At 39.8% G+C, this 22,866-nt stretch overlaps 1 protein-coding gene across 1 annotated transcript in view; it reads right to left on the bottom strand.

The window, feature by feature from the left end:
- Positions 1-22,866, bottom strand: part of TENM1 (teneurin transmembrane protein 1) — a 388,806-nt gene that overhangs the window by 113,837 nt on the left and 252,103 nt on the right. The window contains exons 14-15 of the mRNA XM_077825959.1: positions 10,289-10,505; positions 2,713-2,832 (exon numbers count right to left, since the gene is read on the bottom strand). Of these exons, the coding sequence (XP_077682085.1) occupies positions 2,713-2,832; positions 10,289-10,505 (337 nt within the window). The remainder of the gene's footprint in view (positions 1-2,712; positions 2,833-10,288; positions 10,506-22,866) is intronic.

The raw sequence follows: 22,866 nt of genomic DNA, 5'->3' as shown, positions 1-22,866 counted from the left end.
AGTGTTTACCTACTAAAAACACTCACATTTAACAACTGTGTGGAATTACTCCTGGCCTGTATGTGAAGAAACTCCTGAACCACACAATGACTGCTACTCAGATTGTGTGTGTACCCAGCACGTGAAGTAGCTGACTTGGGGCCTCACAATCACCTCATTCTCCAACATACTCTTTTTTCCTGTTTTGCGAGTAGTAAGATGAAGAGGTGGAGTATGCTCAAGAAACATATGGGATTGCAGCCCTACTATTCAATGTGTGGACATTTTGGGAAAGCTTCCCATTAATTTTAGTGAGAACTGAATCAGCTCCTGGATGTGGTACAATGGCAGACAACTACAGGATATACTCAAGGAGCAACTGTGAATAACCCTGTGCAGATTTGCACCCGAAGATAGTGTGAGACAGAAAGCAAGGTACATAGTGTCTCAGTTTTCCAAGATTCTGACATCTACAGCCAGGTAATATAAGGTAATGTAAATAGATATTTCACTCACTGTATTATTGAATGCATATATTATGGAGGCCTTTGATGGTAACAAACAGTGATAAGAAGTCAGACTTAATTATGCATATCTCATCACATATCCCAAATGACACAGATTACTCTCAGAGTATAATATAAGTAACATATTTTAATGCAACAACTCTGTCAGGAGTAGTGTAGATAAAAAATGATAATTAGTAACTTACAACACTGCAATTTTAAAATCAAGAAAATAAGGTAAATAAAATTACTCTCTTCACAATTGTAAATAAGCTATGCTACATACAAATCTTGGAAACTTGCCTTTTAGAAGATAAGTTTTATAATGTGGTCAATGACCATAAAGTCTTCAAACAGTCAAACTCCTGCATTAGCCAAAAATTCTGGGGGAAATCATGGCTCCACACCTGCAAGTGGAGGTCCCTAAATGCAATGGAACTGGCCTTGTCCTTAGGGTAGGTTACAGGGAACATATCTCTTGTGTAATACTGAACTCAGCTCATTCTGCCAGGGGTTCTCTGTATGCCATGTGGAAGACATGAGGCGGACAGGAGGAGTTTGACCTGCACAAGTGGGGCACAGGGACAAGCGGATACTGTTGGAGCCATAATGTTGCAATAAGGGCTGCAGAATAGCTGTTTTGCCATTCTCTAGCCTTGGGGAAGATCCACATTTTATACTTGTGTTGCTCTGCTACCATCAGTCAGCTAAAGGAGTGATCTTTAAGGCTTCAGAAGAAGCCATTTTCTGACCTCCTCACCGTAAGATAGGAGTGAAGGAGGGGAAACTAGGGGGATCCTGTGTAATTTCAACTATGCAAAACCCCAGGTCAGAGATATCAAGGAACTTGATAATATGCACAGCTTTAAAATACAGAAGTACTGCAATCTAACAGTAATACTGTCACATTCTGATCCCATGCGTTCCGGATCTAATCAAGAAAAGGGGGTGAACAGTTAGGTGGCAAAATTTGCGTACGATACAAAATTACTCAAGATAGTTAAGTCCAAAGCTGACTGCAGAGTTACAAAGAAATCTCACTACATTTGGAGGGTGGGTGACAAAATGGCAGATGAAATTCAACGCTGATGAATGCAAAATAATGCACACTGGAAAAATAATCTCAACTATACATACAAAACGGTGGGGGCTAAATTAGCTGTTACCACTCAAGAAGGATACCTTGGAGTCAGTAGGGAGAGTTAGCTGAAAACCTCTGCCCAGTGTGCAGCAACAGTAAAAAAAACTAATGTTAGGAACCACTAGGAAAGGGATAAATAATAAGATAGAAATATAATAATGCCAGTATATAAATCCATGGTCTGCCCACACTTTGATACCATGTGAAGTACTATTCGCCCCATCTCAGTAAAGATGCAGAGAAGGGCAACAAAAATGATTGGAGTATGGAATAGTTTCCATATGAGGACAGATTAAAAAGACTGGGACTGTTCATCTTAGAAAAGAGATGACTAAGGGGAGATATGATAGAGGTCTATAAAACTGTGAATAGTATGGAGAAAGTGAGAAGAGAAGTGTTATTTATCTCTTCATACAACACAAGAACCAGGGGTCATCTGATTAAATTAACAGTCAACAGGTTTAAAACAAACATGAGGAAGTACTTTTTCACGCAATGAAGTCAACCTGGGGAACTCACTGCCATGGGATGCTGTGAAGGCCAAAAGTAGAACTGGGTTCAAACAAGAATTAGCTAAGTTCCTGGAGAACAGGTCTCTCAATGGCTATTAGACAAGATGGTCAGCGATGGAACCCCATGCTCCAGGTTCACCTAACCTTTCACTGCCAGAAGTTGGGATTGGATGAATGGAGACAGATCACTCAAATTGCCCTGTTCTGTTCATTCCCTCTGAAGCATGTTGCATTGGCCACTATCAGAGACAGGATATTGGGCCAGATGGATCACTGGTCCGACTTGTATGGCCATTCTTATTGTCCTATGTGTTTGAAGGTCTCCACAATATTTTTGTTATTATTTAGGGCTCATGGGTTTTCACTGTCTTCATGCTTCCTTTCCTTCAACTGGACACCCTACCACAGAAAACTCTAATCACATATGCTGCCTGAACGGAGGACCAGATACTGCCCTCAATCTACAAAGTAAAAAGTGATGTCAGTGGAAATTTTGTGCATGGATGCAAGGTGGCATGTGGTCCTTAGACTAACAATCTCAACTAATGAGAGGCCAGGGATGAAAATGTCCCACCTTCCATCCTGTCGGCTGATGGTGTATCCGTAATCACTGTGGTGTAGGAAACTGACATTCACTCCTACCAACGCTGTTCCATCGAATGCTACCACCTGGCCTCGAATTACACAGGCACGTCTGCAATAAGAAAAGTAGAATTTAACATGAAAAAAAACCAGGTGTGGAGGACATGAAAAAGTGTTCATACTTCATACACTGTGCAACACTTCAGTGCAGGTTAAAGACTGAACAGCTAAGAAGTGGTGACTATGGATTTATAATAGAAATGTGGATAGACCCACAGCATGACTATCCAGATATTTGAAATAGCACTGCTGTACAGAACAAACTTACATACTTCCCCATAATGCCAGGTTTCAGAGCGGTAGCCTTGTTAGTCTATATCAACAAAAAAACCGAGGAGTACTTGTGGCATATCTTCCTAATGTATTTTCCACTGCATGCATCCGATGAAGTGGGTTTTAGCCTACGAAAGCGTATGCCGAAATAAATTTGTTAGTCTCTAAGGTGCCACAAGTACTCCTTGTTTTTTTTATACTTTCCCATGAATTCCTAGTATATCATTAGAATATGTAACTTTTCAGCATCAACCTGACTAGCCACTGCATGGAGTTGCACACAATTAGCTGATAGTATGCAGCTATTATTACTGGCCTGCAGCAAGTTTACTACTAGTGATGCTGGTAAAAAGAAAGAATATAACGTGACTCTCAGATTCCAGTACAGAACAGGCAGTTCATGGAAAAAAATACATCTATCTGTAAACTGGACTAATATGAAGACACAGCTGATATTGAACCACAGAAAGGCACTTTCACAGAATCATTTTTTGGGGTAGGAGTGAGGGTCAGAGGTCAGCATAATATACACTCTTTTAAACCCCACACGTACTGTTTTAGATTCCTGATAGAGTAGAGTAGAGCTGGGCAAATAATGGATTTTTTGCTGGCCAAAAAAAATAAAATAAAGGGTTTTGGGTCAAACTGAAAGCAGAATTTTTTGATTATTTTAGCGAATCAAGATTTTCTGAGTTGGATTGTAACTAAATGTTGCATTTTGATCCGACATTTTTTGTTTTGATTTCAGGTATTTTGAGAAAAGCAAAGTAGTTAGGGTACTCTTTGAGGGTGCTATGGACCCTGGTTCAATTTCCCCTTCTGCCTCATGTGGAGAAGAGATTTGAATGTGAAGTCTCCCACACTGCAGGAGGTCACAGGGATGACAACACCCTGAGGGCATAAAGTTGTTACCTGAGAGACTGTGGCTTTACAAATTAACCCTTTCATGGTGTCGCACCACAGTAGCTAAAATGGATTCTACTTTGTCAGAGTGATTTGAAAGTTGTTGCAATATGCGCAGTTAGAGAGAGATGTTCTGCCATTAATTGATTTTTCTTTCAATATACATAACAGAATTTTACTTCACCCTTCTTTTGTTTTATATATTAATCTGGGCCTGATTGTGATCACACACTGGCAAAAGTCATGAGTAGCTCCATTAAAGTCAATTGTTACACTGGTATAAAAGATCACAATCAGGCCTTCTGTGTATTTAACCAGACTACGCCAGTCTCAATTATTTTGGTTTTGTTAGAACAGCAACCACTAGTTTCTATTGTTTTCTCATATTTTATGGCATCTATAGACTTGTCTTTTCCCTTTTCAATCCTTTTGTTTACTAAGCGTGTTAACTTGAGAGAGAAAGTCTCATAAGAGTCATCATTATTCTGTGCATTATTCTTGCATTCCTGTTTGTTTGTTCATTCTGTTTTTCAATCCGCACAGACTTGTCTTTTGACTCTACTCCTCTTATTTTATGGAGCACACAGATTTGCATGATAACAACTCATCAAAGTCTTCATTATTCCATACATTGTCTTCCTTTTCCTCTGCTCATTCATTTTGCTCCTCATTATCCATAAATAATGTTCATACTTATCTTTCAGCTCTTACTTTTTTTATTCCTCATATTTCATAACCCACACACATTTACAATATGTGATAAAGACTCATAAAACTCATTATTCTACATTTATCTGTATTGAACTCTCTTTGTAATCTATTAGACTTGAAATGTTCTAAGCTTTTCTGTATACTGCTACATTTGTCCTCATTATTTACTGTCTTTCTAGCATCCATTTCTGACTAGAGCAGTCTTCAGCTGTCTCTTGGATTCTCAAGATCTACAATAAATCTTCAACCAACAGCAACTGTTCAAAATCAATCTTAATTTCTGTATTTAGCACACGTATTAAAGCATGTTCATTTACACTACTTTTGACTGACATTTGAGAGGTCTGGAGAAAAACTACTGAGCAGGCAGATTCTCTCCCCTTTCAAAATGCCTGGTTGTCCCAGAAAGCTTGCAGGGAATACTTTTCTTGGATCCCCAGTGGTCTTGCTACTTGCAGTGCACTTATCCTCTACTTTTTTAGAGCTTTCAGGAGCTCTTTCCTGAAGTGATATCACTTTCCATTCACCTGATTCACTCTCCTTCTGCTGGACTTAGATCTGGTTACTTCTGACTACTTCCCCCATTAGTAACACAGTAGTCTTACCCCCTGCCCCCCCGCCATTCTCCCTCAGTGTACTGCACCTTCTTCGTCTATTCTCACTGTCTAACTTTATTGTAGACACATCTCTGCTACTTTTTTTATTCCTTATGTTAGATAACAACCAATTGTGTAAGGCCTTTCTTTCTAATACCACTTTTTATTTGCAATTATGACATCTTGAACTAAGTCTTTTAAACTAATGTGTCACAGTTACTTTAACTATAAGGTAAGAGCAGGAACTTCTTCACTATTTGAGAGGAGCTGGAGAATCTGCCCATTGTTTTGCATCATGCACCGAGGGAGAAAAATGTTTCAGATAAGCTGCAGCCTTTATTTTTTTCAAATATATTTAAAATGTTTTTAGGCCTCTGGCAGACTGGTCAATCTCCAACTCCAGAGGGAGTAGCTGCTTTTTTTGAGAGGAGGCACAGATTCCGTGGGTTGCAGGTAGCCTTCGAGAAGTCGACTTTCTTTGTAAATGCTTCATGGATCAGTCCACTTTTAACTGATGATCTCATTTGGCCATCAGGCAGTTTATTTGACATCTCTAATTTAAAATTTCTAGGTCTTTCTGTATTTATGATTCCAGCTGCATTCTTTGACTATTTTTCAGAAACATTTCTACCATTCTATCACCATTTCGCCCAACTCCCCACTCCCTGATTTGTTATTTTGTCTTTTGTTTTCCGTGTTAAACTTCCAATATCCACTGAGCACCTCAGGCTGTGACATTAACCTCAGATGTGGGACTCTGTCAGGAAAACTTGAGTGAATTCACAATTGTCACTTTACCAAAACATGTAATTTATTGTATTATATTTCTGATTAAAATCCTCAATCCCAGAAATTAAGCTACAGGCCACTAAGTTACATTAATTTCCTCCTGCTGACAATGTCACTGTAAGCAGCCTTTGGAGGGTAATTAATTCAAGACCAAGCATTGGACCTTCTTTTGTATGCAATTTGCAATTTGTATGCAACTTGCCAGCAGTATGCATTTTTAAAACTTCTGTGGATAGAGGTTGATAAAATATTGTCATATGCTACACTCTTTAAATATCACAGGCCAAATCGATTTCTGGTATCAGCAGATGCAATTCCATTCACCAGGAATTAATTTGACCCACCTTTTTATATGTAGCAGCTACATGTTCAAATTTAAAGGCAGCCAATATGAAATTCAAAGCTTTGGTGTAACATACAGCAAGATGCTCTGCAGGCTCCTACGCTGTACACAAACTTCAGATTCTGAATGGATTTCTGACTTAGAGGTTGTCTATATTGTGGGGTGATGTGCTGTATGGGGGTGGGGGGATCTAAAGCATGCCAATGCACTTTAACATATTTCTATTTGAAACAACTACTTTTAAGTGCACTACTGAACCTTTAGTGCACACCAGCAGGGTCTGCATGAAGTAATTAATGCACAACACATTAGTGTGCTTTAAAAATCACACCCCATAAAATACATAACCCCATCATGTGGACAAGCCCTTAACCCCAAATTGAGCACACTGCAGTAGCCTAATCTTGAAATGATAAAGGCATGAAACAGTGGTAAGATCCACACCCCACCTCCCAGTTGGATGCAAATGGAAAAGAAAACATCCTGACTCTTTCTGAAACAGGATAATATAATACTAACTGGGTATTTACGAAGACTCCAAAGTTGCCTACATGAATAACAAAGAGCAGGCAACCAACTTCAGTCTGAGGGGTAGATATAAACTTGACAATATTTTCTGGTTGCTTTCCCCAGCCTACCATCATAACTTCAGTTTTATCTGGACTGAGGCAGCTCTCGTCCACACCCCAGTCCCAACCAGAGGCTGGGTAAGGCATCAAACTGCACTATCTGAGTCAGAAGAGATGAAAACATTGAGCCGTTGTCATGTGCTAAATTGCCTCTAAGCTGCGTGGCCATGAGCCACACAGCAGCTTATTAAGTGCTGCACAGGCGCTCAGGCTGCCCCGGGGAAAGATGCCTCTCCTCTCTGGCGCCAGCCCAGACCCGGACCTACCGTGGCTGGGGGAGAGGCGCTCTTCCCCTAACCCCACCCCCACCATATTGGTGCACATAACAAAATTCATGTGTGGGAAAAGTTAGAGGGAACACTGGTCATGTGCATACTAAATATGCTGCAAACCATGATTCTGCACTAGCCTCTTAATGTCCTCATATACTTGTTGAATGGGGATGGTGGCAAGATAGAGCTCTACAGAATTCCACTATTGCCCAACACTATCCTCTGAAATCTAGTAATTTCTTCACAACAGTAGGAACCTGTATCAGCCTCTGAGCTGAGCTAGCCATGACCAAGTTATTCACCACCCAAAACACATCTCTTGGGAGAGATTTTACAGATGCTACAGTGGAAGCTCTTCAAAGCATAAGAATTTAAAAAAATCTTTACGCCAAATTGATCACCTTCATCTCAACAATTCTGCCATTAGCTTCCCCTTCTGCTTCAACTATTGCAGATCATCATAAACCATGGTGACTTTTGAGGATGAATCTGGGGTAGAAGATGCCAGGGGCCACTATCTTGATAGTAGAGGACAAAAGATTTATAAAAGCCAACCAAGCGATACAGTGGTCTGTCAGAGGAACAATTCTGTCCTTCAGAGACCTCTGCAACCTTTCTAATTCCATCAGCTTCCAAGGACAGACCAACTAAACAGGTCAAACATCTTTATTCTCCAAACTCCAAAGGCACTTTGGGTAGTAAGGCAAAAACTGAAATACTCAAAAAAGGCTTTTAAGACCAAGTCAAATCCTATCAATGATAGCCCCAAAAGATCTGTTCCTTTTATCTATAAAAATATATTGAAAGGCTTATGTAAAATCCTCCTAATCATAGTTGCAATGTCACAGGATGCTGTATAGGCTACTTGACTGCTTGCCTTCCAGGTGATATTAAATGGGTAGGTGTCTGGTTTATGTTGCTGAAGGAAGTTTTGAGCTCTGGTGATAAAAGAGTAACATGTAAGAGCTAGTTATTATTATTTATGATTTTTCTTTTAAACAGCAATATGCTGTATTAAATATACATGCAGCCAAAGATGTTGTATTTGGTGCATCTTATGCATTCAGATAAAATAATAAGCTAATTGCACTGTTTCATTAGTGACTTTAAGGCTTGGTGCTGCCAGTTATTGGTTTTGTGCAGTTTCATGGATTTTGTTCTACATATTTACAACATGCTGTCACGTTATTAATAGTGATTAAATGTTTAGGTATTTTGACAAAGTTCCTCCTCTACCTTGGTCGGTCTTGCGCTTATTGGCGGATTTGCTCGCCTTGGAGCTTCACGGCAGCCCTCAGTTTGGCCGTTTTCGTGAACCCACAGTCCAGGTCAACTCCTCCTGTGTCTGACAAGGAGTTGGGAGGTTTGGGGGGAACCCGGGTCTGCCCTCTACTCCAGGTTCCAGCCCAGGGCCCTGTGGAATGCAGCTGTCTAGAGTGCCTTCTGGAACAGTTGTGCGACAGCTACAACTCCCTGGGCTACTTCCCCATGGCCTCCTCCCAACACCTTCTTTATCCTCACTATAGGACCTTCCTCCTGGTGTCTGATAATGCTTGTACTCCTCAGTCCTCCAACAGTCCGCGTTCTCACTCTCAGCTCCTAGTGCCTCTTGCTCCCAGCTCCTCACATGCACACCACAAACTGAAGTGAGCTCCTTTTTAAACCCAGGTGCCCTGATTAGCCTGTCTTAATTGATTCTAGTAGCTTCTTGATTGGCTGCAGGTGTTCTAATCAGCCTGTCTGTCTTAATTGTCTCCAGAAGGTTCCTGATCTGGAACCTTCCCTGTTACCTTACCCAGGGAAAAGGGACCTAGTTAACCTGGGGCTAATATATCTGCCTTCTATTACTCTCCTGTGGGCTTTTCCTGCCCACTTCCCAGATCCCAATAGGATTAAAAAAAAATTACTCTCCTGTAGCCATCCGGCCCGACTCTGTCACAATATGTTAGATCAACAAAGATTTACATTAGTAAAAAATTAATAAGTCAAAGAGAACACACTGAATTTGTTCCCTCTGTGGATGTGTTTGAAGTGAAGATAGGAATGAAATCTAGGCTACAACATAAGTGCCATTTATTGCATTTGTGAAAATAAAAAATACTAGTGTGTTTATTAATGCAACTTGGATTATCTAATGTGCAGGCCCAGGAGTAGTGGTTAGGTGACAGGGATGATTTGTGGATGCTTTTGTCAGTGTATAAATTACTGCTTCCCAGGATGAACTGCAGTATAAAAAAAAACTTATGTGCCTCTATATTTCAAATTTACTGATTTTTTTCAAGAGGAAAGTATAGGTAATTGTGTCTTTTGAGCAAGTGTCTGCCCTTCCTTATTCACACATTCCTTTCCTTTAAAGAACAGCATAACTCCACAAGTACACAGAAATGACTCTGATTTTGAGATCACACACCAGTTATAGGTCAATTAAAGGGTAACCTGCAGAGCAAAATGGCAAACTGCACGTTCTACTACTACTATTTGCTGACTATGACTGCTAATCAGACTAAGGAGTATTCAGCACATAAATAAAGAAAAGACGTTCACTGTGTTATGTCACAGCTCCACTGGGGCATGAAGCTGACTCAAGAGAGCTAATATGACTCCAGCACTGCTCTCCAGTATTTCTCCAACATTCCGGCAAGAATTGAACTCTAAATTGTTTCTCAGGGAAACACACAGCAGAGCAGTTTACCTCCCAGGATAGTTACACCCTTATAAAAAGGGTATTATAGTTTACTACAGCAAATAGTCTTATACGCTAGATGGAGTAACTCTAGGGGTCTGGGCTAGTAATGTCAGAGGGCAAGTCTTAAACTGCTGGAATCTCAAACAAAGAATGTGTTATCATTTCCACTATTTTCAGATTACCATTAATGTGAAAAAGTCAATAAAGATTTCCAAGAAAACCTTCATGCCAATGTTTTTTCTATTAAAATAATTTATCAATACAGTTTTCACTGTCCCGACCACTTTAATTAAAAATGAAACTTACCTGCTGTCAAATAAGACATCTCTTGGGATTACATGAGTGCTCTCCTTGCCAATAAGAAACTTGATTCTATCATAAAAGAGCCTTGGAGGATGCTGAGAAAAAGGAGGCTGGCTGTGCTGAATGAGGTCAAGGGGATCAGGTGACCCTTGGCAGAGAGGGCTTGCGTAGCAATTGCTTTGCTGACAACAATCAGGGTCCACACAGTCTGTCAAACCATCTGAAAATGTATAAAACAAAAATTCAGGAAATAGAATGATGTTTAGAAGAAACCAAAGGGTTTGCTACTAGAAAGCATGGGAGAACAATATCTAATCAACTGGAAGGAATGCTGATTTTAAGGCTGTATAGGCCCAGATTGAGCAATGCACTCAAGCACATGCTTAAGTGGGGATGGGCATTTCTCTCCAGTTATTAATACTGAATGGTATCTCACACAATCTTCATGAGGGAATAGAACCCATAAACTAAGCGATAAGAAAGAGTGTGACTTATCGCCATCACAATACAGATCGGAGAAGAAAAACACCAACCAATATCTGTCAGTCCAGTGGGTATATGTTTCACAAATATATAGTTTAAATTTCTAGTAGCTCTATATTGTTATAATGAATAGTCTGTTAATACCTGTGAAGAATATGTGCTTGCTAAAGTGTATGAAATGACCTGTACAATCTGAAACGTTATCTAATTTTAATATCCCTCTTTATTACAGTAGTAAAAAGGCCTCTGGTAAAAGTTCTTCAGCTTTTGAACCCTATACATTTTATTAGTGTTAATGTTTTCAGATGCTTTATTATTCTCATATTTAATAGCTACACTAAAATGAATTCATGAGGATTTGATCGTGACTGTGGCTCCTTTTATGCTAGGCACTGCACCAATACAAAGCTAGATGCAGTCCCTGCCTTAAAGTGCTTAAAATCTAAGTCTTCTCTACTTGGTGCTTGTTTGCAACTCCCATCATATTCAAGTGAAGCAAACTTGTGAACTAAATGCAAACTATTCCACCCTTTGGAACTTACAGATAGGTGAAGTAGGACAAATGGGGCTAAGTTTCTTAAAAAGAATCTCTATTTTTGTATACTGTTTTGCACCTATAATGATTTGTAAGCACAGGTTAGATCACTTAAATATCTAAGTGCCTGACTACTCCCACCAATCAGCTACCTGGACATCTAAATTACCTAAATTGCACACACAATTATTGGCATACCAAAAAGGAAGGCTGAAAATCCAGCCCAATAAATATAAATGTAGTAAATTCTGCACAGAGAAGTCAAATATAATAAGGTACACTAAAAATCTTCAAATATCTTCTTGAATTCCTTCTTTTTATAGTTCATATTTGCTAACACTCTTAGATTGAGAGGTATGCTAATACATAGGAAATAAGATCAAGCTATCAAATCCTTGACCCACCCAAAGTGACATCTTTTCTTTCTATTTTTAATGAGGTCAGATTTTTGCCATAGACTTTAATGGGGCCCCTTAGATTATAAACTCCTTCTGTGTAGGTACCTCCTCTTTGTTTGATACAGCGATCAGAGAACTGTAAACACTCAGTAAATAATGATTCATTGAGGAAGGGAAGCACAGACCCTGTTTATAAAACCGAAGAGTCTACAATGAAATAGACATATCTGGAATCTGAAACTCCTTGCACTAATGTTGCCTGCCCTTGGGCAAGGTAATTATTTGTTTAGTTAAGCAAAAAATATTAAAAAATCTCTTCTAGAGCAGCTGGAAAAACAAACTGATTAGTCTTGTTGTTGGGTCAATAACAAAGGGCAACTGTAAATAGTTAGCAACAAGACCTCAAGGTGCTGAGATGGTCAGAGCTCAGCTCAGTGGGTGGGTACTCAAAAGCAGCTTTAAGATATTTTTGCATTCTTGGAGTCAGTTTGCATCCTCAAGGAATGGAGGAGTCAAAGGTGGATCTATACCACTTGAAGATCCTCTCGGCAGGGCGAATTCTTTGGTTGGGTAAAGCAGCTTTATGATGGTGGAATGCCCTAAAAGTAAACTAAACCAGGGTAGGGGGTCTTGACAAAAACGTCAAGTTACTTTCTAAAAGAAGCCATTTCCTTGGGAGCTAAGAACTTGGCTTCTTGAGGAAACTGATGGGAACAGCTATTGCAGGATAAGCTTTGGAAGTGAATTAAGCTAAATCGGAAAACCCCCCACTCTTATTCAAGAGTGTCCACGTAGGGAGCTATTCCAAAATAGCTTATTTTGCAATAATTATTCCAGTTATTTTCCCCTGTGGGCAAGCCTTGAGACACCAAATTTGAACAGACATGATTCTTCTATTTGTGTAAGAAAAAACAGAGAAATTTCCCAAAAAGATTTAAATTGAAAATCTGTTTAAAAATAATTATTCTCTGTATTATTTTAAAAACAAATTACCACAGAGAAACTGCTGTTTAAATAATCTGCAAATCCTTTTTCTTGCAAAATTCCCATTGGCTCCTACAGGAGTTTTGCCTGAGTAAATAAGGAAGAATCAGACTCCCAAAACAAGTTGCCCTCCCTACTCTTATTTTGGTCAGCATTTCATGTGCATTGCAACAGTGGCTTGAATTCCCACTGCACACAAGAAGAAATCAAGCTTAAAGCGAAATGGTTTCTCGGTTCTCAAAGCAGACTCAGTTTTCACCCTTCCTCTACAGTTCACCTCTCTGCAGAATGAGAATTACTATATCTTTAGCAGGATCCATTTTGTATGGACTTCCCACTCTCAAACTATATTAGTGCAATTTCTCATGTTTGTTTTGTCTGTACCTGGTTTCATTTGCTCATCTTCTTTATTACCTCTCAAGTATTTTTGTGAGCATTGTGAAAGGCAGAATGTCTGTGTGGAGCTCCCATTTTAACAGTGGGGAAACTCCAAAACCATATTTGAAAGAGCACTGTCAATATTATTGTTACTGTAAGCACAAACAAGATACTTAGCTGTTACTATACAGGGAGGAAATATGACCTTCCCTGAAAAGCTGAAAATAAAAAGACAAACAAGGAACAACTATGCAGGCAAAGAAAGCACTGGTAAACTGGGAACTGCAACTGTCACTCTGTGTTTTGCAGCTGATAGATTAACACTAATGTCTTCTCTTTCTCTCTCTCTCTCTCACTTTTCCCATTTTTACCATTTGGCTAGATAGGTGACATTTTATTCAGCTTTTAAAAATTTTCTTTTCAGTCACAGGTGCAGCAAAGCAGAGTAAATGGACAATGTTTTGAGAAAAATACTCTGAAGGACAAGGGCCGATAATGGAAGGAAGCTTTAGAAACAACATGTGATTGGAGCCCATCAAACCCACAGAGCTGACTCAGGTCCAGCTGACTCAGGCTATTTCTGTATGTTTGTGGGAATTACAGACACAGCCTGCCATAACCTCCTACATGGGTTTTGGGACTTGTGGATTCTTACTGTGTTTGACTCCCACTTCCTTCCACACTCCCCATTATGTCCCCTCAGGACTGTGCTGAGCTCTCTTCAGCTGGGCCCACTAACACATTGGAAAGGGAAGCATGGGCAGTCTCTCAAGATTTGGCCCTATATTTCCAGGTTCTCTTAAAATTTACATCTCTCTCCTTTCAATAAACTTTCCTAAAATTGTTTCTTCATCAGATTGCATTTTACTTTTCTAATTGAACATCTGTAAAAAATCCTGAACAGGCTGGCTGAAAGACTATTTTGATAACTGGAAGCTGATATATAGATTGGACAACATGACTTTTAAATGGTCTTAATGGTCACTCAACTTTTATAGAGGAGAGCGAGAGATGCAGTATCTCAAGTTACATGACAGGAAGCTTTTGTAACACAATTCCCATTGATAAATACAGTAAGGGTATCAGTTTCAATATGCCAACCCCCAAATTCCAATAACAATATGATTTCAAATATAAGAAGAAAACCCCAGAAATCTGATTTATAAACTCCAGACTCTGAAAATACCTCAAAATTATTTTCAATTCTCAACAATCAGTCTTCATTTTGGTAAGCAGGCAGTGTAAAAAATGACAGAACAGACCCTGTGTGTGTTAAGGTTTCTATTAACTTTGAAGAGACAAAACACAGGAAAATCAACAGCTACATACAGCATAAACTGTTATTCATACAGTGGGTGATCCAGTATATGGAAGACTCAACTGTCAATTATCACACTGGATAAAACAGCATACGGCTAGACTAAAATGTAGCACTGAAGTGTAAACTACTTGCATTTGATATTAGCAGATCTACTGTTGTCTTATATAAGAAGCAGTGGGGTACAATTGGCAATATAGTACAATCAGTTCACTACAATAGGAGTGATTAAAGTTTGTGTAATCTAAATCTGAAAGGAACAATCACAGGTTGGCTAACATCATGCTTATACAACTTTCAAATGACATTAGTTTCATGTGGGAAAGGTAACAACTGATTATCTGCTTTACTTAAAATGTAAAAAGTTCCCAAAGTACTCCTCACATTACTCCTAAAATAGAGTTCACAAAGAGCAACTTGATTGCTTGTTATAGCAATTCAAGATGTTAATAAGTAGCTGACCTGGGTTTCAGCATACTGGTCTGCCAAGCATAGGGAGGGTGTTGTCAGACAAGGAATATCTGTAGCACCCCCAACTTTAAAGGACCTTAATGAAAAGGTGCAGCATGCAAACGCAAGAGGCCATATTATGCTCTCAGCCAGACTGCTCCACTGTAACTAAGAGAATTTGGGATAAATTTTTTGCATTGCCTTGATGGGGAAGTGAACCTTTCAAGCACATTTCTAAAGGCAACAGAATAACTATTTATTATTCGTTTACAACTTTGCACCAAAATCTCACACAAAGTTCACAGTACTTGTTTAACATTATTGAAATAGGGTTACCATTTTCTTTATGAGGCATCCCCAGGATTCACTAGCCCAGATACAAATTAACTCCCTTTCAGGGCATCTGTGTCTTGCTGTAGATGTGCTTCTACAGTGGTCATTAAAGGCTCAATAAGTGATTGGGGGGAACATGCAAACTATGACACACTTAGGGTCTGTCTACACATCAATTAAAAACTCACAGCTGGCCTGTGCCAGCTGACTTGGGCTCTCGGGGCTCAGGGTAAGGGGCTGTTTAACTGAGTGTCATAAATATAAAGGGAAGGGTAAACCCCTTTAAAATCCCTCCTGGCCAGGGAAAAGCTCCTCTCACCTGTAAAGGGTTAAGAAGCTAAAGGTAACCTCACTGGCACCTGACCAAAATGACCAATGAGGAGACAAGATACTTTCAAAAGCTGGGAGGAGGGAGAGAAACAAAGGGTCTGTGTGTCTGTCTATATTCTGTCCTTGCTGGGGATAGACCAGGAATGGAGTCTTAGAACTTTTAGTAAGTAATCTAACTAGGTACGTGTTAGATTATGATTTCTTTAAATGGCTGAGAAAAGAATTGTGCTGAATAGAATAACTATTTCTGTCTGTGTATCTTTTTTGTAACTTAAGGTTTTGCCTAGAGGGGTTCTCTATGTTTTGAATCTAATTACCCTGTAAGGTATCTACCATCCTGATTTTACAGGGGGGTTTTCTTTATTTCTATTTACTTCTATTTTTATTAAAAGTCTTCTTGTAAGAAAACTGAATGCTTTTTCATTGCTCTCAGATCCAAGGGTTTGGGTCTGTGGTCACCTATGCAAATTGGTGAGGCTTTTTTTCCCAACATTTCCCAGAAAAGGGGGGGTGCAAGTGTTGGGAGGATTGTTCATTGTTCTTAAGATCCAAGGGTCTGGGTCTGTAGTCACCTAGGCAAATTGGTGAGGCTTTTTACCAAACCTTGTCCAGGAAGTGGGGTGCAAGGTTTTGGGAAGTATTTTGGGGGAAAAGACGTGTCCAAACAGCTCTTCCCCAGTAACCAATATTAGTTTGGTGGTGGTAGCGGCCAATCCAAGGACAAAGGGTGGAATATTTTGTACCTTGGGGAAGTTTTGACCTAAGCTGGTAAAGATAAGCTTAGGAGATTTTTTTCATGCAGGTCCCCCCATCTGTACCCTAGAGTTCAGAGTGGGGGAGGAACCTTGACACTGAGGTATAGATGTTTGGGCTCGGGCTGCAGCCTGAGACCTGGGACCCTCCCACCTTGCAGAGTCCTAGAACCCAGGCTCCACCCCAAGCCCAAATGTCTACAAATACAATTAAACAGTTCATTAGCCTGAACCCTGTAGGCCTGTGTCAGTTGGCACAGGCCATTCATGGGCTTTTAATTGCTGTGTAGACATACCCATAGGGAATTAAGCATGCTTCCTCAAGCATTGCTGGCTACTCTGCTGGCCTGACACATTAAGGGTGAGTATGGTTATTTCACTGCTCGCTTTCTGGCAAGGTGTTTCTGGCAGGAGCATCCTGGTGTCAGCGGAGTATAGGGTCTGTAATTCTGTAATTACACAGGCCCTTCAGGGGAACTCCTTATGTAACTCATGACTATGATCCAGACATAAATGCACAGTAAGAAAATTTAAATACTTCTATTAACCTAGTGTCTATTTTGTTTACTATAAAAGAGTATCACATTATACTACATTTGAGGCAAGCACTGTGTAATAAATGTATGTCATATTTACCACACTTGGGTTTCATGTGTACTGAGTAACATTAATATTTCTATTACAGCCTCCAGAAAATAAAATGTCATTTGGAAAACGAAGAGGCATTTTGTTAACTGTAGGTTCATATTATTTACTAACCACAAAAGTTAATAAAAAGTATATAAATTGAGTGAAATGTATAGCTCCCAACATGAGCAGCTATCAGCCCAACCACTTATCAAATTCCAGCTCTTGTAGTGTTCACATCTATCCCTGAGTTTCTTACATTTCATCTTGGCAGCTATGGGAGCGTCACAAACTAATATTCTTGTAAATTTGATCCATTTCTTCCAGTCTATAAATATAACTGGTAAAATACCAAGAGCATAACTGAGGAGGTCACAGGAACAGAGTATGGAACAGCTGAATGGGGGAGCAAATAACAAGGTGTTATATGTGACACAGCAGGGTGGATTCTCCAGCACTTTAGTGAAGTGGACTGGAAATATTCACAGTTTGAATTAGTCACTTTCATAGTTAGTTAATAAAATCATTATAGTACCTCCTATGTTAGGCTATGTCCACTCTTGGCATTTAAAGTGCAAAATGTCCCTTTTTTGCACTAAAACCATGGGAGCGTCTACACTGGTTAATGGCTTTTTTGCAGTGAAACTCAGAAGTTTCACTGCAAAAGAAAACCACATTCACGAGAGGCATACAGCTCTTACCGCTGTTGTGAAAGTGAAGACATGTTTTATCAGAGTAAACACCTTTTGGCCTCCAAAGGAGATCCCATAGTTCCAAAAGTGACCAGTCTGGCAAGCATCTCCGCTGCTCTGACGCCAGGTAAACGGACGTCTGCTCCTCCCCCGTAAGCCCTGGGAAGTTTGAAACTCCCTTTCCCTTTGCTTGTAGATGTGGCAGGGAAAGCAGCCAGGGAGTTTTTAAAAAAAAAATGCCATGAAAGAAACAAGGAAGTAATGGGGCTGCTGGAACCCAGAATGCCTTCTGCTCACCTCCCACCTTCCCACAAGACCTATTGAGAGAGCTGCACTGTGGGATAGCTGCCCTACAGTGCTGCTCTCATCAGTGATGGAAGTGCAGCTAGTGTAAACACTCTCTGACGCCTAAGGAATTAAGTGAGTACACAAACCAGTACTTGTCTTTCACCGGTTCCCTATCACTGGTGAAACTTACAGGGCAAAAACTCTGCAAGTGTAGACGTCCCCTTACTTATTTTGATATGAAACTCCCCACCTGAGGAGGTGTTGAGTTTGGGTGTTTTAGGATAAGCACATTTGGTAGATGTTTCTGCTAAGATGATCAATAGTGAAATAGCTAACAATGTTATTGTTTAAATTGTCATCGGTAAGTTTTGTATTTAACTGAGATGAAGTACCTCTCAGAGAATTGTTTCTGGCTCTCTGCAGACTCAGGGAGATGTCATTTCATTGCTTACGCTCCATTTACATTCTCAAGGTTAACTTCACAAAGGCTAGAAATATACTGCCTGTGTTTACACTATGTAATACATGGTTTTGTGGCCATGGGACTTGCCACAAAATCATCCCCTCATTGAAGAACTGTATTCTGGAATCTCAGTTTTAACTTTACATATAGACAGACAAGCAGACGTGACAAATTCCATGGCCACAGCACCATGGGGCACTAGCAAAGGCCAACAGAACGGTTGGGGTAAAATGCAGTCCAAAACACTGAAACAGGGCAGAGAATCTATAAGATAAACATAGCAAGGAATGAAAGGGACTTGAAGCATCCAAAATGGGTCTGTGATGAAATGATAGTCACCTATTGGCTGAGGACTCAGAGAACCAAAGGTATTTCAGAGGTCTCAGTACCACAGAAATGCAAAGGAAAATATTAGAGGTGAGCCACGGATGGGGCCACCTAATCATGTGGCCAGGACCCTTCATGGACAGTGTGGAGGGCCATGGTTTTTTTTCAGGTGGGCAGTTGGATCTCATTCTCCCCCTATCCGCCCCATGCAGGACAGCCAGATAAAGCTCAACCGCATGAGCTTCTTGCAGTATTTGAGCATTTCATATTGCTGCACAGATTGCTCAATATTGTCTTTTCCTTACCAGATTAAAATATCCTCAGTAGTGCTCAAACTAATTTTGCCTTCTTTTATTTCAAATAGCTCCTATATAACTCCTGTGCTAGTTTGTTTCTCCACAAGTTAAGTTCAGTTACAATTGCTAGGAATCACTGTGAACAGAAGAAGAAACCAAGCAGCAAAAATGCTAGAGTTTCCAGTGCTGCATGCAAAAACCTCAACTGTTCCTCAAGTTTCAGCTACAACACGTAGCAATAAGACAACAGCTACCTGAAGTCATTAACTGAAAATTCTGCGCTTTGCAGGAGTATACTTAAAACCAGCCAAAGTCCATGTGTAGAAGGAAGTCTTCATAGTATTTTGTTTGAGAGATACCATTTACTTTTAGATATATTTGTTCAGGCCCTCAGTGGTCTTTGGCCTTGAACACACAATGAATAGAAAATGTATCAAGCCTGATTTTCAGAAGTGTCAGTAACAATGAAAACTACTTCCATTATATAATAATAGTATGTTACTTGTATAAGGACTCAATGTCTCTGACTGATATGCTATTATAGAATGCTATTATAAAATGCTAATAGATAGGTCTGATACACTTGTCAATATTTTTACAGCACTGGCCACCAACCGAAAGCTAAACTGAGTCATATATTTTTCTTGTACTTGGGTCAGATACAACTTTGGCTGAAAAGTGACGGAAGGGAGCTTTAGGTGTTTAGCTCAATGCTTGTAGTAAACAGTATTTTTATTTCAAAAACAAAGTATAGGGATTCATTTAAAGAAAGCAAATAGCTGAAAAGACAGAACCAGATACACTTAAAACAGGGGCTCAGCATCAAATAAAGGAGTGCAAATGACAGTCTGTACCATCATGTAATGAGATTTAAGAGGAAAAATAACCGAATGGTAAAAAGAATAGCATGGAGTGTGGCTGGGTAGGAGAGATGGATGTTCTACATGTGGAGGAGTGTACAAACCTCCTTGTCCCCAGTACTGCTACTGCAGTATGTTCTAGCTACTTCGGCCTTATTCAGAGATAGCCTTAATTAACAGAATTCAGCAGAGAGTTCCAAGCAATTTCACAGAGCTAGATGCTTCCAAAAGAACTCTCAATAATGGTAAGACAGAGGAAACAACCTATTCAGATGAGCTGAGTGATCATCTTCTAAAATAAGACTGAAATTAGGTCAGCCATGACAATGAAAGATGAGAGAGGAAATGAGAACAGGAAATCTTGTTGTAATCCCACAGAAAGCAATATTCCACACTGAAGAGGACATCCGTTGGAGATCCCAGCATTATATAACTTATATCATAAAGACTGCCAAATGCCACAGATGTACTCCACAAAAGCTAATGAAAACCACTTGGTTGTGCACCTTTTATATGCTGTCAGTTTTTATCTTTATTTTTAGAGATAATTAAGTAGGTGAACATACCTTGCAGACCATAAGTGGGGAAAAAGCTGATGAAGGGAATGACAAGGGTGGTTATGGTACACTCATTATCCAATTGGGTGGGAGTTTTGGATGAGTATACGTGGTGGGTTTTGGCCCCAAAAGAATAAGTAATAAGCACGGTGCTCCAAACGGGTAAATACAGACGCACGTTTAACTTTACTGCCACGAGTAATTCCATTGACACAGACCTACGTGCCTAAGTGTTTGGGGGATCAGGGCACATATAAATGTATACATTACATACTATAGTAATTGTTTACAAAAGAATTTAAGATATTGTCTCTCTAGAAGTGAGAGGGTTTTGTGTGAGTACGACATATCCAATACGTGAGCCAAGACTTTTCAGTTCTAGATAGGTCATGTCATTAGATACTCACACTTAGAACTAAGGAAATGTGTTTTTATACTTTCATTATAATTAAAAATTGGCTTTTACTCTACAGTGTATTTGTATTAATTTTTGTAAGGAGAAAATTGATTTTTTTCAGTTAAAAATACCTTTCATCTATATCAAACCTGAGTCTCAACCCAGAATTCAGACTAAATTTTCAGTGTCCTGATCCTTAATGTTGTTGATTGTTTGTTTGATATAATACTACTAATTGGCTCCTGCTACCATTTTGTGCTTCAGTAGTGTCTTTCTCCTAAGGATCTCAAAGCTCAGAACACTTCCAAGATCTCTGCATAAAGACACAAATATTTAATTTAAACACAATCAGCCTTAATGACCTTTCCCATGTGGAAACCTAATGATAATGTACACATACAACTAGACGAGACCAAGAGTTAGAAAGTGCACTCTAAGGAACAATCCTACAGTGGCTGAGGGGTTGGAGTGGATAGTGTAACAGATCTTTTCCAGATCTAATTTCTGTGGTTTTATGTATACAAGGCCTGGAACCCTGCTTTTGATCTCATACCAATTTAACACCAGTGTAATACTATTGACTTCAGTGGAACTCCTTTGGATTTATACCTGTGTAAGTGACAGCAGAATCAGACCCTATGAATTTAGGATGGAAAAAGAAGTGATTTTAATGTGAAAAAAACTTCAATTTTTTTGTAAAAAGCAACTGATTGTGAAGTGAAACTAATGGCAGTTAGCCCAGCTGTAGAAACCAGGCAAATTAAGTATTTCTCTCCCCACTTATCCCTAATTTTAATTTCAATGGAGCTGTCCCCATATGTTACGCTATCATAAAAATAATTTTAAAATTTACAGTGAAATGATGTTAAGTATCTGCCTTAAACTGACAAATTCAAGGAGATTTAGAGTTAATGCTGCCAACACTCAATAACTCATTGTTACTGCAGAATATAAAGCAGGCAAAAACCACAGTATGAGGCAATTTATATAGAACCAGTTCACAGAGTGTATCAGAAAATGCTTTACATATATTGCAGGATAAACAGGGTTTTATGGACAGATTTAAAGGGAGAGAGCGTGAGTGAGTCAGTGGTTTGAAGAGCAGGGGAGAAAGTACCAGACAGATGGGAAAGTACACAGGCGATAGTGACCCTCACAGTGGAATGCTGTGTGAAGGGATACAGATTAGACTACACAGATTGGAAGAATAGTGAGCTTATGGGTCATGGATGAAGGAGTGTCATGGGGTGAGCCTCTTCAACACACTCCCTTATGGCCCCCCTAATGGTCCTGCAGGTGTGTTGCACTCAGCATTCCCTGGGTCCTTTCACATAATTAACCTTTTGGGGGGTCTGGTTTATTTTCTCTCTAGAGGGCCACTCACTTATTTAGCAGCTCAAGTTCATGCCGAATATGGGTCCATGTAAAAGTCCTAGTCAGTTTCCTCCCCGCGTTCAGAAGGCCCCAGTCCTCCTGGAATTAGGTTGTATTTTGGACAATCCCTCTGTCCCTCTCCTTAAGACCGAAGTCCCCTACCTCTCCTCCTTGGAGCTGGAGTTGTACATTAGGCAAGCTGTAGAGCCTCAGACAGCTTCTACTCCAGCTGGCCCTTTTCCCAATCAGTCCTTCCACCTTTAGGCTGGAAGGTTTTTCCGGCAGACTTTCCTCTTCTGCTGTCTGCTGTGCTATGAGAGAGAAGGCAACGTATACATGGTCCCCCTGCTAAAGCTCATCCTTGTTTGTTGGGTGAGAGCGGAACCTTGCCCTGCCCACTCTGTAAGGCTCCTGATCTCAGGTCTTTAAAGAAACAGTGATGGGAGTTTCTGCCAAACACTTCTTATCCCAGGGCCATTTTCTCTTTACCCATACCTCGTAGGTCTTTCGCTCTATCAGATCTTTCCAAGTCTTAAGGGCCATGTCATGTGAGGGGGTAGGTTGATCCCTAGGCACCAGTACTCTTAAAGGGGAAATAAAGTGAAAAAGGAAGGATGAAGGAGGGCAAATTGGAATAACAGGAGGACAATTCTGAATTGGATTCAGACATTAAGAGGGCAGTGCCAAAAGGTCATAGGGGTCCATATGGTACACAATCAAAATGAACACATTAAATGGA

The sequence above is a fragment of the Eretmochelys imbricata genome, chromosome 9, assembly GCF_965152235.1.
Source record: "Eretmochelys imbricata isolate rEreImb1 chromosome 9, rEreImb1.hap1, whole genome shotgun sequence".
Classification (NCBI taxonomy): domain Eukaryota; kingdom Metazoa; phylum Chordata; order Testudines; family Cheloniidae; genus Eretmochelys; species Eretmochelys imbricata.
The sequence above is the reverse complement of the archived record's forward strand: the minus strand, read 5'-3'. Positions and strand labels throughout refer to the sequence as shown.